This window comes from Camelus ferus, chromosome 13 (assembly GCF_009834535.1).
Source record: "Camelus ferus isolate YT-003-E chromosome 13, BCGSAC_Cfer_1.0, whole genome shotgun sequence".
Taxonomy (NCBI): domain Eukaryota; kingdom Metazoa; phylum Chordata; class Mammalia; order Artiodactyla; family Camelidae; genus Camelus; species Camelus ferus.
Genome location: NC_045708.1, coordinates 64,326,982 through 64,343,839, shown reverse-complemented (window position 1 = coordinate 64,343,839; position 16,858 = coordinate 64,326,982). Strand labels below are relative to the sequence as shown.

General features: G+C 37.0%; 1 protein-coding gene across 10 annotated transcripts in view; it reads left to right on the top strand.

Annotated features, from left to right (window-relative positions):
* COL24A1 (collagen type XXIV alpha 1 chain) overlaps positions 1–14,478 on the top strand; it is a 337,788-nt gene extending 323,310 nt beyond the window's left edge. For 6 of the 10 annotated variants that reach the window (XM_032494717.1, XM_032494716.1, XM_032494714.1 and 3 more), the window contains 5 exons: positions 823–888; positions 1,524–1,692; positions 7,337–7,446; positions 9,758–9,973; positions 12,999–13,145. In XM_032494717.1, the coding sequence (XP_032350608.1) occupies positions 823–888; positions 1,524–1,692; positions 7,337–7,446; positions 9,758–9,973; positions 12,999–13,145 (708 nt within the window). Of the gene's footprint in view, positions 1–822; positions 889–1,523; positions 1,693–7,336; positions 7,447–9,757; positions 9,974–12,998 lie in introns of those variants that run through there. The other 4 variants (XM_032494719.1, XM_032494718.1, XM_032494720.1 and 1 more) reach the window with 2 other exon arrangements.
* Positions 14,479–16,858: the final 2,380 nt, after the last annotated feature.

Below are 16,858 nucleotides of genomic sequence, written 5' to 3'. Positions count from 1 at the left end.
TTGTCCCATCATTTTAAATAGTTTTTCAAATTACCAGCCATGAGTTATGAGAGATCTGTTGAAAACAGTTTTTATTGTATGGACCTCCAAATAAAAAGATATCTCAGCCATCCAATCATTCTGAAAGAAATTAGGCTGCTTGACTTGCTTACACAGATGCCATTTCTCAGGACTTTCTCCCAACTCATGCTTCTTTGTTTCCAAGCTTTTTAAAAAATGAAATACAGAAAGACTTTTATAAATGATTATGCTGGGTCTTTCTCTAAAAATATCTTTTATTAAATGCAGGAGGAGATTGGATTCATGCTGTATTATTTCTTTTGGGACAAATGATACATTTTCCAACTTCAGAAATTGTTTTTAAGACCACAGAAGTATCAGATTAAACTAATGTGACTACCTCAGGACAGTAATATTTTATTCTGTTTTCCTTCCAAGAATGTAACTGTTAAAAATTACTACAGTTATTTATTCTTCACTACAATTTATTAACTGAGGGGATCATATTTCATTCTTCTCCCATGTGAGTAACTTTTGTGTGTGTTTTCATGCAGCAGAGACAAATAGTTTTTCATTTGAGAGCTCTAGACTTTGGTCCTGTTTTAATTAGGAGACTTTTGAGATTTGGATGAAGGCAGCATTTTGTCCTTTCAGATAGCCAGGCACTATTTGTGAGATCTGTCTACCATAAGAGTTACAAACCCCTTTCGGATAAGAAGTCTAGTATTCTTTAACAGCAGTGCTTTCAGAATTTACAGCCTTTACTTTAGAGCACTCAGTGTTGATCTTATTGCTGATCTCAAATGGTTTTGTTTTACACAGAAACAAATGGATATCAATGCTGCTATTCAAGCCTTGATTGAATCACATACTGCCCTACAGATGGAGGTAATATATCTGGCTTTATTTACATTGGCACTCTCAATAGACAAATTAAGCAGAAATTGTTTTCAGAAGCCAAAATGTGACTTTATCTCAAAGACTGTATTTAAAAGAAATTAAGAGTAATGAAACCATTTTTAAGGACAAAGTAAGCAATTTTAATAAACAGAAATACATGCATTAAATGTTTTTTAATGAAAATATTTACCATAAAATAATATTTTAAAGGCTTTTTAAAAGTAAGAATTTGGTACTAAGGAGAAGAAAATAGTTAAATTAGCCCTTTCTTAAAATGGTATCTATCACTATCCATCATCATTACTCATTTTTCTTATTTTAAACATTAATTACTCATTGTATAATTTTTAAAATTATGCAGTAGGCATACTAATTATTAAGTTTTATGTCAGCTTGAAATCTAGACTTGAGTGTGAATTTAACCTCTTATTTCAGATCAAGATTAATAAAGCGTACACATGTGCCTATAGTGAAACGTAAACTGTTCTGTATATCCTAACTCATTGCACACAATAGGAATACATTTTTCTTCTGCCTTGATCCATGTTGATCATTCGGGTTACATACTGGTGATGACTACTCTATGCTTCATTGCTAATATGATTCTCATGATGACCTGGCAGAGCTACCAGAATACTGAAGTGACTTTAATTGACCACAGTGCAGAGATATTCAAAACCCTGAACTACCTTAGCAATTTACTGCACAGCATCAAGAATCCTCTTGGCACACGAGATAACCCAGCACGAATCTGCAAAGATTTGCTTAACTGTGAACACAAAGTATCAGATGGTAAGTTCTTGGTTTCCTAAAACTCTGATGTCTAATTTCATCATTTCAGTGTTTAAGATTTGCAGTGTATTCATTCCAAACCTTAATCATGTTTGATAAAACCCTGGCAGAGGCATTTTTAACATCAAGAACCAAATACGTACTCTCAAGGGAGACATGTTTCTGACGTCGAAGCATCCTTTTCCAAGGGCTCACTTTATTAAGGTGTTCTACTAAACAGCCTGACTTAACCCCAACTTTTCTCACCCCATCCCTAACTATATCACTTGCTTATACTTTGTGCTTGGAATGTAGCACATCTGTGTTAAAAAATTAAGACAGGAAGGGTTGACTTTAAGATTGACACACAGAAGCACCTGTCAGGACCACCAAAGTTGGCAACACGAAGAAAGACATCATAGAGCCCCTCTACCACACTCTCTAAAATTAGTTTTTACACAAAATGGAACTTAAATGCCTCATTCCAGAATCGGTGACTATTAAGATGGAGTGGCTTGTCATTCTTGGAATTTTCTCATCCTCATACATATCCATCAGCTAGAGTTGCAAAGGTGAATTTAGAGCAGAACCATCAAGGAAAGGTTTACAGCAAGTGGAGCAGCCATCACTGATGATAAGTAGGGGAAACCCTGACTGCTACAGCATGTCATTTAATTTTAATTTCTATTGGGTCTATCTGGTCAGCTATACAACCAACATGAGTAGTTATCATTTTTTGGTAAAAACTCCAGACCTATCACGCAATGACACATAGTCTGATTTGAAAAACACTAAGTTATTTAATTCTGTAGAATGAATAGTCTGAGTAGTCCATATTTTATCTATTTTAATTTTATACACACACATTCACATATATATATTTGTTCAAAAACATCTTCCATTCCAGAAATGCAATGAAAATATTCATTTTGTTTATATTAATAAAATGCTTACCTCTATAGCTATGTTCTGCCCTAGATTATCATAAAAATAAATAATATTTACAGTTATAGCTTCCTATAGTAATTAAGTTTGCTTCTTTCCCAAATTTGAGGGTATAAAAATGCAGTTCGATAGAACTGAAAGGAACAAAGACACTGTAAGACATAGGAATTACTGAAATCTACTTCAAGGTCTGCCTTCCTTGTAGGAGAAACAGCTAAGTGGTATGGATTGCATGGTATCAGAAAATCTTTATGCCCCAAAATACTTTCTTCACTAGGAGATGGTAAGTACAATAGAAACAACACAAAACAGCAGGAAAGGGGAATATGATTAAAAAGTGGAGTGCGGGGTGAAGTTGTAAATAGAGGAGTCAGATAAAGCATCACTGGGAATGTGATATTTGAGCAGTATTAGGAGGCAGTAAGGGGACAAGCCACAGGAAATCTGGGGAAAGAGCTTTCCAGGAAGAAAGAACAAATGCAAAGAGTGGGGCCTGGGCCTGGGAGTGTGCTTGGCATGTTCCAGGGGTAGCCAGGGTGCAGGAAGAGAGTGCACAGGGAAGAGTGGCAGGAGCTGAAGTCAGAAAGGTAACAAGAAACCACTTTGTATAGGATCTTAGAGGTTCCAGCTCTTACTGTGAATAAGATGGGAAGCCTTCGCAAGTTTCTGAGCAAAGGAATGACATGACTTAAATTTTGAAAATAGTACTTTGGATGTTTCTTGTATTGCAAACATAGTGAGGACAGGGCAGCAGAAGCCATTGAGAAGGCTACTGAAATAATCCAGTAAGAGATGATGATGGGTTAGACTAGATTTGGTAGCAGGGAAATGGTAAGAAATGGTCAAATCTTTGGCTATCCCTTAAGGAAGAACTGGCAGTTTTTGTTGATATTTTGGGTGTGGGTTATGAGAGAAGTAGAATGATAAAGGATGACTCTAAGATTTTTGACCAAGGGACTAGAAGAGTAGGATTGCTCTCAACAGAGAGAGAGGAGCAGGTCTGGAGACAAGATCAGAAGTTCAGTTTGAGATATATTTAATTTCAGATACCAGTTAGGCATTCAAGCGGAGAATGTCAAGTAGGTAGTTGGTGACTCAAGAGAGAAGTCAGGAGAGAGGTCCTGTCTCAGGGTGAAATGTAGGATGCCATTTGCATATATATAGCATCTAATGCCCCAGGACTGTTTAAGACTGCCTAAAGAGTGGCTAAATAGAGAGAAGAGTTCTAAAAACTATACCTTGGGGCTTTCCAATGTTTAGGTATCAGTGGGTTGAAGGGGAACTACCAAGAAACTAAGAAGAAGCTATCATTGAGATAGAAGAAAAATTAGATGAATGTGAAGAAAATGTTTGCCTGAGGAGGAAGGGAGTAGCTGAGTCGATGGGGTGAAGACTGAGAAAGGCTACTAGGTTTAGTAATGAGGAGATCTTTGATGACCTTCACAAGACCAGTTTAGATGAATGGTAGTAGTTAAAACCATATTAGGTTTTACAAGAAAAACTAGTGGAGCTGGAGAGTTTCCAGTCCCAGTAATGAAGCAGGAAATTCAATTTGCCTGGCTAAATTTTTTAAAAATTAATTTAAAAGCATCAAGTACTAACAAAGTAGTGAGGAACTTTCAAGCCAAGATTTTGAAGAGGACAGCAGGGAGATGAATACAACACTTGGGTGTGTTCAGAAACTGAGTAGTGCTTTTGGTGGCTTCATGGGGATAGGGGTCAAAAGTTAGAATCTGAAGCCTACAAAAGGGAGGACTTAGGATTTCAAAGGGCTGCACTCTAAGCGAGAGAGTAAACTGGAAGACAAGGCATTCATACAGATTGTAGCCTAGCTTCAGATCATCGAGATTGCTCAGAAAATCTCAGTCTTTGAACTTGGACTAAGATGGCTCCAGACTGCTAGGACCCCTTCATACCTAACAGAAACAAACAAAAATCTTCTATAAAAGATAATATCCTAGGGCTTAAATTAGTCCCACAAATTTTTCATATATAGTACCCAGCAAACAATTGATGATAAGTAGGCACACAAGTTGATGAAACACCATGAATGAGAAATGGCAGAAACGGCAGATTAACAGAAGCAGACTCAAAAGAAAAAAGTAAGAGGAAAAAGTTGAGACACAAGAGAAACCTTATTTAGGAACACAGTTTACTCACAATGAGCGAGAAGGCAGGACATGGGTGTGCGAGTACAGATAGGGGGGTAGAGTTAGTAATTAGAGCTTGGATCACTTTTCTTCAGTTTGCTTCAGTTATCTCAGTGAAAGTGAAGGGTTACCATTCGAGAATCAGGATGAAGGAACAGATATAGTAAAAACTTGAGAGGCTAGGAAAACGTTTCAAATAGTGAACTAGGAGATTGACAGAGGGAATGAACTTGGGAAACAAGTACCGTTGTCTGGCAGCCTCACACACATCTGAATTCAAAGTGAGGGCAGTCAGCGTAGGTGTGTTTTTCTCCAGCCACATGTAGCTGTGTGGGTACAGACACAGATTAGGTACAACACTGGATTTATGTAGGGCTGGGGTTCTATGAGACAAGCACAGTGAAGTGAGGCAGGGCAAGAGCGTGAAGGAAGTCTCTAAGGAAATGACTAAGGTCAAGGACCATGGGTTTTAAGCTAGGGAAGAAGAGAAATGAACACATGACTATGATGGATGATGAAAAAGTGGTAGTGTGAATGGATGATAGGCCCTAAGGGGATCAAGGAATTATTGGAGGCAGAACACTAGAGGGAATGAGCTGGAAGAAGAAGAGAGATGAAATCGTAGAAGAGAGTTGCAGGTAATAACAAAGACTGGGGTATGGCCTTGGGAGTGAATAATTAAAGTAAACATGGCAGGGGAAGGGCCCGGGAACACTGGTGGGAAAGAGATCAAGGAACCGAGAAGTCAGAGTATGACAAATATCAACCACATGGATGTAAAATCACCAAGAATTAGGTTATAAATAGATTTTCTGAAAGGGATAGCCAGCCAAAAGCCAAAGTTATCAAAGAAAGAAAGTTGATGATGGCAAAAGGTAATGGGTAATGAGAGATGACAGTAATTCTACCACGGAGGTTTTTAGGGAGAAAGTGGGGAGAATGGTCTCAAAGTGGCAATGAGGGGCAAGAAAGTCCCCTTCCCCAGCCAGGGACGGTGCTGTAGAGGCTGTGGCAGAACTGGAAAGGGTAGCAAAGGAAGCACTGTTCTCAGGGCAGAGCCAGTTCTGAGTTAGAACTGTTAGGCCTACAGAAGAATACACGGTGGTACGGTCCTTCATCTGTCGCTCAGGATACCCTGAAACAAACAGCACGCGCCTCCGGTTCACCATCGTACATACAACACGGTGCCTGGATTCAAAGCATCCCACCCCATAGAACGATGCGAGTTCACTTGAGGGAAAACTTTCTATAAAGAACTTATTAGCTCACATAGTAGCAGGAAACTATTTCTTGAAAGAGAGATTAGACTGTAAGCCTGCATCAGATCCTGGTTAAAACAAAACAAACAGTCCAGCTGTAATTTCTACAGATCTCAAAACGTTAAAAATTCTGAAATGGGGGGAAAACGGGACGGTGTTAGGATCTCTTTCACTCCTTTCTCCCATATGTCAGTAAATCTGTGGTTCTCCAAATATAGTCCCTGGACTAGAATTAGAAGCAGATTCTCAAGCCCCTTCCCAGACTTAATGAATCCGCGACTCTAGGGGTGGGGCCCGGCTATCTGTTTTAAAAGGTGGTTCTGATGCCCCTAAACAGTAGGACAGTCCCCTGCTCTTGGAGCTACCAAGCAACAAGTTTTTATCTTGAAGGGTTAGTAGAAATAGCGGAGGGGAGAACAGTCAAGGATGTTGTGGAAGTCTAAAGTGATGGCCCCGCAGAAGCCTGAGGGCTCTGCTGAAGAATGGAACAAATAACGATTTCTACCTATCACAGAAAGTGACTTTTACTGCTTGGCTGTCCTGCCTTTTTAATGCAAGAAGGCAGGGCCATCTCATTCAAAAATTGCTGCCCTTTGCATCTGGAATAAGATGCTATTTCAATATTCTGAGACCATTATTCTGGAATTAATATGCTAGCCTAGTACTTTTCAGTCTGAATATGTCCTCAAGTCCAAGTTTACGCCCTGTTTGATGCTCCTGGGAACTCAGTGGACGCAAAGGTGAGCAGGCTGACACTGGCTTAGACACTTCAGTGCTTGCCGCCTACAAATCTGAAGAGAAAGCACAAAAGTGATAAACATTTTTTGTTTCTGGAAAGAAAAATGTATTCTTGAATGGTTATTTTTAATTATTTATACTACATATAAAGATATGTTTTTCCTCAAAGAGATTGAAGAAGTTTCTATTTTTAAAAAATATTCGTTTTTAAGCTCTATAATGACATAGAAAAGAGATAGACACATGCCTTATATTAATTTCAACTTTTCTATTAACTATGTAACTTTAGACAATTCACTTTAAGTTGCTGAGTTCATCTTATCTATAGAATGAAGCAATAGATTGTCATTTTTTTATTAAAATTATGAAATGCCCTTAAATTGATGGGTCTCTGAAAAACACAGTATTTTTATAATGCTGTGTAGCTTTCATTCTTTCACTTAATGTAAGTATCTTTATAATCTAAGGTTTTTTTAACAGGAGAGTGTGAAAAAATGTATTGAAATTATGATAATTTGTTAAGGATGTTTCAGATATATTTTAGCACAAGCATTTAAATCTTTAAATTAATAGGAAAATACTGGATTGATCCAAATCTCGGGTGCCCTTCAGATGCCATTGAGGTTTTCTGCAATTTCAGTGCTGGTGGTCAGACATGTTTATCTCCTGTCTCTGTAACAAAGGTATGTATTGAATTTCAGAATATATGTAGGCGCTTGACTGCTATCAGTGATTTTAAAAATTATGTCACTTTAAATAGTTATGAATTTTATGAATGGAAGCAAGATATTCTCTACTATATATAAGAAGAATTTTTTTTTGTTTTTTTTAAAAACAATCCTGTTATATCTTGACATTTTGATTGTATGTTTTTATGATAGGCTTAGCTTGGCTTACTCTATTGACCACGCTTTTTAAATTCCTTTTAAAAATGTAAAACGTTATGCTTTTATGTACATGCATGCCTTAGAAAGATCCCCCAACAGCTGCAATGTTTGTATTCAGTCATCGGTTACCGAAAGTTCTACTGAAAATACCATCATCATCATTAAAAGAGGAATTCTGCCACTGAAGTTGCTATTTTTGGTGATTGAGCGCAAAATAACCTCGCCTAAACATCCACTGACTATTATTTAAAACTCCTTATGAGTATAATTCTATAAACCAAATGTTTAGAATGAACAAATACTAGTTTGCTGTATAACACTGGGTATTATAACAAGCATTTCTGAATCTTAAAGCTTAGTTCTACCTATAATGTATATTGAAGAAACCAAAACTGCGTTTCTTTCTTTTTCTGGTTGAATCAGCTTGGCACTGCCAAGAACTTAATTCTCACTGACAAAGAACCGCACAGGTACCTACTGCGTGTTCTGTCCATCATAAAAGGCAGCAGCTAAGACGTGCAGCGCCAGTCTCTCTAGCCGCCCTCTCCTAAAACCCTCCCCTTCATCGACCAGGGCGCTTCACCGGTTCATTTCAATAGGCAGTCACCCTTATTACCCCCAAAGCAGAGGAGGGGAGGGTTCTTCTACTCCTAGGGAACTTGTGTACGTCCAACGAAGAGCAGCATGATGGTCCTTCTTCCAAAGTATCCACATGGTCATCCTCACTCCCCTGGACTTAGCCAAGGGTTTGTACTTGCATTATTGTGGGGGAAAAAGGGGAGAGGGGGTGTGCAGAGAAGCTAGGAGCAGCGAAGGAGCTGCACTCGGAATCCTTCCTTGACCTGCTCAGTTCTCCCATCTCTCCTCTTCATAACCTCAGCCTGAGAGGGACTGGGCAGGTGGTGGAAAGAACAGTAGACGTGGAATCAGAGAGCTGGATTCTAATTTCTGTTCCTCTGCAAACCTGGGAAATGACACTGTGAGCTGCCAGAGCGCCTGCTCTGTGCAAGGCACCATGCTAGTAAATGACACTTGGCATCTCAAATCCTTGTAACAACCCTGTGGTTCTCACCTGCAGAATGAAGGAATCTGAACTACTTCAATGCTAATGCTCCTCACAGTGATCCTTCTGTGTTTCACCCGTATGCCCTTCCTTCGCCTTTCCTCTCTTTCCCTGAGGCCTTACTTTTTTTTTTTTTAATCACTTTATTATTTTTCCTTCTCTGTTACTTCCTAACATATTTTTCTAATTTTCTGTTTGGAGATTAATATAAATTCCACTTCTGTTGATTTACATTATGACCATACCCTTTCTTGTATAATACTAAAATAATGATGATGGTGGTGTCTAAAGCTATAGAATATGAATGTGCTTCTTTATCCAAGCCTGAAAAATGTGTAATCAGACCTCCTTGTTCCAATTTTGCACTGTACTGTTCACTGTATTAGCTAATGCCTGTTCCTGCATTCATTCATTCAGTAAACATTTATTGATGGCTCACTGTATGACTGGAACTGCATTAGGAGCTGACAACACAAAGAATAAGATTCTGTCCTTGTCTTTGAAGGCTCTCATAGTTAAAAATCACTCAAGCAAGTTATTACAACTTGTATCTTTGGAAACTCAAAAAAAAAATCTTCAGATGAAAGAGTAGATTTTCAGATTTTTATGAAAAAATTATTAAGCATTAATCAATAACAAATTATTCATGAATTTTAGATAATATTATGTGAAGTTATCTTCTTCTATTTGGCCATATTCAGTAGCCTAGCAGTACACTAAAGCCAGCTCCTACTGGTTTAGGAGAGCCTGTCGCTAACAGCTCTTGGAAACTCCGTGTTCGATGGCACCACCTCTATAGTCTAAAATCAGCCATGGTGGGAGTATTTACAACCATGGAAATCAGAAAATACTATAAATCAGGGATTCCCCACTGCCCTAACCTTGCAAGAGCCAGTGGTCCAGCATTTACCAGCACTGACTGGCAAGTAAACGTCAAGAAAAGGAGCTTTGTCAAGGCTGCCTTTCAAGGACTTTCCTCAAGTTTCCCCAAACTAAGTTTTTCAATTGCTATTTCTAACTTGTATATTGTTTCTATGACATTAGTTGGAGTTCGGAGTTGGGAAAGTCCAGATGAACTTCCTTCATTTACTGAGCTCAGAAGCCACCCACATCATTACCATCCACTGTCTAAACATGCCAGTGTGGTCAAGTGCTCAGACAAGTGGCTCAGGACTCATTGTTGGTTTCAAGGGATGGAATGGCCAGACTTTTGAAGAAAACACTCTACTTGAACCTAAAGTGCTTTCAGATGACTGCAAGGTAAGGGAATGGCACTTTTAGAATTGCTCAATATAACTAACTTAAAACTGATAAAACTATAAAATTAATATAGAATAAGAATAAGACTTCAATTGCAAACTGCAGATACAGAAGGGTAGTAAGTTTTACTGTGCCTGATTTGTAATAACTATACACTTTTCAGAGTCAATTATTTGCTTATATCATATCTTATCACACCCATTGGCCATCCATCAAGTTTTCTTTGCAAAACTGTTAATACATTAATTTTTATTCCCCATATAAAATAATTATATCATAGATAGATAGAACCATTAATAGACAAGTGATTTCTTTCATATGTTTTTACCACTGTATCTCTGTGTCTCATTACTTCATGGAAGACAGGTTACAGAGGTAAGTCAGCTTTATTTCATCTTCTCAGTCCCTACACCTGTTACTAAATATGGGCATGATGACAGACTGGTCCAACAAATCAATATTTGAATCGTAGCCCATTTTTCCTATTAAAATTAAATAATGTTATGAAAAGCCTATCATTTTAAAAACATTATCTTGTAGAGCTGATGTCGGCAAACTACAATCCACAGACCAAATGCAGCCCACCACTCATTTTTACAAACAGATGTTACTGGAACACAGCCACACTCATTCACTTACTTCCTATCAGGGCTGTTGTCACACCACAGTGGCAGAGCTGAGTAAATGCAACAGAGACTGTATGCCCCACAAAACCTAAAGCATTTATTTTTTAACTCTTTACAGAAGAGTTTGCTGATCCCTGTTATATATAAAGTTGTCCACTTTACGTCCATATCATTAATTTTTTAAAGTAGCCCGGTTTCCTGTTCTTGTGTACTACATAGCTCATGATTTAACATCTCTTACCACTTCTGGGGTGCTCTACTTTTTCATGTTTCATCTTCAGGCAAATAGTGCTTAGGTATTTGAAAAATCATAAGCAAACAGTCAGAAGCATATGGCAGAGGTTGGGGAGGAGGGTACAGCTCAGTGGTAGAGTGCAGAAGCACGAGGTCTTGGGTTCAATCCCCAGTACCTCCATTTAAATAAATAAACAAACAAGTAAATAGATAAATCTAATTATCTCCACAGCCAAAATAAGACAATTCAAAGAAAGTATATGGATCACTCTCTACAGGTGAAGAGATCAATATTAACAAATTAATTTAACTTTCACAATTTTGTCCAGAAACTTTTAGTGACTCACTACTATTTCTGAGACACAATCCAAATTTATCATCAACTCTTTATTCAGCAGTTAGAACAGTCAGGCCCCAACCTGCCTTTCTAGCTTGGGCTCTAACTGGCTGTGTGACCTAAACTGTCATCAAATGGATTTCTTTATAATAATAATAATATCCAGAGCAATTCCTACTGCTAGTTAGAGGAGACTTGTTAGATGACAGGTACCACGTCTTGCACACATTAATTACAACAGCTGTGTGAAGAAGTTATTATTAGTATCCTTTTATAGATAAGAAGGTAAAAACAGGTTAAGTAACTTGTTCAAAGTCATGCAGCTAATTAGCAGAGGAGCAAGACATCAACCCCAGGTGTGTACAGCTCCAGAGCCCATGCCACACTATACTACGAGGGACATCTAGCTGAAATCAAATGAGATTGCGAGGACTAAATGAAGTCCTCACAATGCTGTTAGGTAGGTCTTTATTATTCCTATTTTATACGTGAGAACAGTGGTACCTTACCTGGGTTTCTGTCAAAATCTGTTCCAGGTCAGAATCTGTGCACTTAAACCCCACACTAGGCTTATTTTCACATCCCCTTTTATACTTTTCCAGCTGTTTGATTTGGCTTTTTCCCACTCATGTCATTCCCTTTTTCCAAAATGTTCTTGTCTACCTCTCTCACCAAGTGGACATTTTAGGCAGACTTTTAAAGCCCACCTTAAATTCTGAATCCTGAATTCACAAAGCTTTCTTTGACTCTTCCAGTTGGAAATGAGGAACTCAGTACTCACTGTCCACATCATTTATCATATATGGTCTTGTGTCGTGGCTGCTGATGGTCCTCTCTCCCTGACTAGATTTATAGGCTGCTAAAATCAGAAGCCAGAGCTAATTTATTCATCTTTATATCTCCCAAGCGCTGTAAGAAAATGGAGGATTCCATCCTATACAACCATGCCAAATGTACTTGGTCTTTCAAACAACATTCATTGAACACTAAGAGTTAATCTAAGTGTTTTTACAGAGAGGACTGTATTCTAGGTATTATACTGAGCTTATGTCTATAGTCAGTCATCTTCTGTGAGCTTCAGTTGCCTTAATTTATAATGAAATTTATGGCTTAATTTCTAAAGTTGCTTCAAATTTTAAAATGTATACCATGATAATTCTGTGAATGAATAAATGAATAAACTCCTGTATAAAAAGCTTCACAAAGTTAATCAATTATGTTCCTCTGTTTTGTCTTGTTGAATCTTAACCACAGGATAGTTCTTGTTCCATAACAGAATTTACCATAAACAGAAGAGGATACAGTAATAAAGAGAAAGGGAGAGAGGAATGAAAGCAACTGTATAAACAGTAACCACAGAATGGAAAAAAAGAAACCTGAAAGATGATTCAACGTTATTATAATTTACTTCTACTGAAGTGATGCTGCTTATTTCCTGCATACAGTACAGAGAGGTTGAGCTGGCTCGTTCCCTTTCATCCAAGAGGAATGCCCATCCTGAAACATCAGTCCCAAATAAAGAAACACAAACCAGATGGGTATTACTCATATTAGGAATAATGCAGCTTTTTCAATTCACATCAGGTCCAATGATCCACGAACAGAAGCAGAAAGCCTCCAATGAAAGCTCAGAGGAAGGAATGAGTGCATATTTTCAATTATTCATAGTAATTATTACCATTACTGAGCACTTACTCTGTGCCAGGCATTGTTCTAGGCACCTTCTATTATTTCTAATCTTTAAAATAAATCTACATTGTCTATGAAGAACATTGTCTGCAGCTAATGAAACAATTACAGAATAAAGCATTTTGTTCTTATTTTACAGATTCAAGATGGCAGCTGGCATAAGGCAAAATTCCTTTTTCACACGCAGGACCCTAATCAACTTCCAGTAATTGAAGTACAAAAACTTCCTCATCTCAAAACTGAACGGAAGTACTACATTGAAAGCAGCTCTGTGTGCTTTCTCTAAAGTCTCTGAATTAGTTCGCTGCAAAGGGGAAAATATAGACAGAAAGATTCTATTGGATATTATGAAATGCATGGAATAAAGCATTGGCTAAATCTTAAAGAATCTCAGGAAGACAAGACTTCCTCCTAAGAAGGAGAAAAGGCATTTTTTAAGGACTATAACTGATAAAGTATTTAATTCTTTTAAAAATTCTATTGATCTGAGCTTTCTTAGAGAATTCCCTAGAACTCAACATTTATAAACATGGAATTCTTCAGGGTATCCTATATGTTTTGACTGTCTGAGACCAAAGGACCCAATAGACAGCTGGAGATGCAGAGCACTCTGGAGCACTTCTGACTGATGCTCCCAAACGTGCAATGCTTCTGTCTAAAACTTACAAGCCACAGTCTCACTTGTCTTATTTTCCCAAATACTAAGCTGTATTCGGGTCCCCAGGGGGCATATACATCTTAGCCGGTGGTACACTACCTCTTACATGTTGCCTTTTTGTGTTGCTTGGTGCTCTTTCTAAAACAAGGTGCTTGTGGCTTTCATAAACTTATTTTATTTCTTTTTTCGTCTTTGTCATTCTTTAAGAGTGTATGTACTGGTTACATCAAGATATCTTTTGGTTGTTAGTACTTATTTTAATTTGTTTGGTCACATACTTAATAACAAGTAAAATATTATTTATGTGAAGTCCTTGTTCTATTTTAAAATTCTCTTTGTGGATATGGAATCAAAGCTAGCACATTGTAACCTGTGCTGAAGCACAAGAGAATTGGGAGGTTTTTGGTTTGTTTGTTTTTTTTTTTACTTTTTTTTTTTTTAATTGTAAAAAAAAAAATATTATAGGCCAGCTACATCCAGTAGTAGGTTTGGGTTAGAGCTTAGGGGTTGTGACATACTGTTTTTAAAAATCGATGATCATCTGGAATGATATTTTGTGTATATATATTTTGTAAAGTTTTAATTCAGCAAATCTTTTGAAATTGCTGTTTTAAATTATAAAGCTTTTTATTTCTACTTCATAGAAATCACATGTTTTTGTAATTATTGATTTTTCTTTCACTCTTCTTGAAATTTGATGTTTTGGGACTAAAAGAATTCAATTAACCAGTCTTTAAAGCAACGTTCAGGAAAACAAAAGCAGTCTTTTACCATTTAAAATAGTCTAGTCTCAGTAAGTCCAGACTTTCCTTGTTGTCAGAGAAATGTTAGTTTAAGTATTAAAAGAAAAATATTATACCTTTTGGGATGTAGAAAAGCTTGTACATCCATTATAAACATACCATTAGCCACAGCAAACCACACTTACCTATCTATAATAAAAATGTGCTTGTAAATCTTATCTGGTGGTATTTGTTTTTCTTTTTTACCATATCCTTTTATTATGTATGACAGCCCCTCTGGCATAGACCTTCTATATTATGTATATTTACATATTATTAGAAAGTATCTACCATAAACCTATAAAAGGATTTTAGGGCCTGTTTCCTACAAAATGAGGTTACGGCATAGAAATAAACTCTGATGTATGGTCAATTGATTTTCAGCAAGGGTGCCAAGACCATTCAAAGAAAAAAGGTCAGTTTTCTCAACAGACAGTGCTGGGAAAACTGGATATCCACATGCAAAAGAATGAAGTTGGGCCCTTATATAATATATAAAAATTAACTCAAAATGGATCAAAGTCCTAAATGTAAGAGCTAAAACTATAAAACTCTTAAAAGACTTAGGGGGAAGGCTTCATAACATTGGATTTGGCAATGATTTCTTGGAAATGACACCAAAACACAGTCAACAAAATAAAACAATAAACTGGATTACAGGAAAATTAAAAACTTCCACGCAAAGAGAGTGAAAAGACATCCCACTGAAAGGGAGAAAATATCTGTATATTGTATGTCGAATAAGGGATTAATATCCAGGATATATAAAGAATCCTTACAAACAAAAAACAGCAACAACAAAAACAAGCAACTCAATTTAAAGATGGGCAAAAGACTTAACAGACACATCTCCAAAGAAGATATACAAACGGCCAAATGAAGACACTCAATATTATTAGGAAAATGCAGATCAAAACTACAGCTAGATACCACTTTGTACCCATTACCATGGATATTACCATCCCCTTAAAAAAAGGAAAGCAACAAGTAATGGTGAAGATACGGAAAACTAACTCTATCCATTGCTGGTGGGAATGTAGAATGCAGCCACTGTGGAGAATAGTCTGACAATTCCTCAAAAGGTAAACACAGAATTGCCATAAAATCCAGCAATTCTACTTCACATGTATACCCAAAGGAATTGAAGGAAGGGGCGCAAGCAGATATTTGTATGCTAGTGTTCACAGAGGTATTGTGCAGAACAGCCAAAAGGGAGAAACGACCCCAACAGGCATCAACAGATGAACCAGTAAAATGTAGGACGTGCATACAGCAGACTACTATTCGGCCTTAACAAGAAACGAAATCCTGATATACACTGCAACACTGACATACCTTTGAAAACACTATGCTACATGAAATAAGCCAGATAGCAAAAGATAGATGGTGTATGATTCCACTAGATCAAGTACCAAGAACAGACAAATTCATAAGTAGAAAATACAGCAGGTTACCAGAGGCTGGGTGAGGTAGGAATGAGGAATTACTTTTTAAGGAATAGAGAGTTTCTGTTCAGGAGGATGACAAAGCTCTAGAGATGGAGCGTAATGATGGTTATACAACAATATGAATATACTTAATGCAAATGAATTGTACACCTAAAATGATTTAAATGACCAATTTATGTTGTATATTTTATCACAATTTTTTAAAATGGGGCTATGGCAAAGATGTCTGATTTTCTGCTTGAGAAACATAGAAATTTTTTTTTTAAAAAGAAGCAGAGATTGATTCTAAATGAAAAGAAACCATAGTTTATACTCTATTTTTGGTTTACATGCTATGCCTTCTATTCCACCCCAAAAAAACTTAGAGACATAAATGATCATCCTTGATATCATTTAAGAAATACACACAAAATAGAAAACCTTTACTTTATGGCTATGTTTTGTGTTCCTGAAATATTAAATTTAAAGCAAATTTTAATCAACTTAATCACAGGCAGTGTAGCCTGGTGGTTAAGAGTACTCTGAGGATTAGGTATGTGACTTTGGGTATATTATGTATTCGTCATTGCTCCAGTTTCTTCACTGTAAAATGAGGATAATGAAATTTAAAAATCTATATTAGGGTTCTCCAGGGAAGCAGAAACAGTAGGAAAGACAGATGACAGACAATAGATGATTAGATACATAGATATAGAGGTATAGATTTTATATAATAATATACATTTAATACATTATATATTATATAAATCTTAAATATTAACATTAAAACATCTGAATTATAAAATATTAATATTGAAATTTATATATTGATAATATATAAATTACATATATCATACACAGCTTAATCACGATGAATTGACTCACATGATTATGAAAGCTGAGACGTCCCATGACGTGCCATCTGCTGGCTGGAAAGCCAGTGGTGTAATTCAGTTAAGTCTGAAGAACAGAGAATTAGACGAGCCAATGGTTTAAAACCCAGTCTGCGGACCACAGAAGATGAGATGTCCCAACTCAAGCATGCAGACAGAAAGCAAAAGGGGCAGATTCCTCCCTCCTCTGCCTTTCCTACTCAGGCCCTCAATGGACTGGATGATGCCCACCCACATAG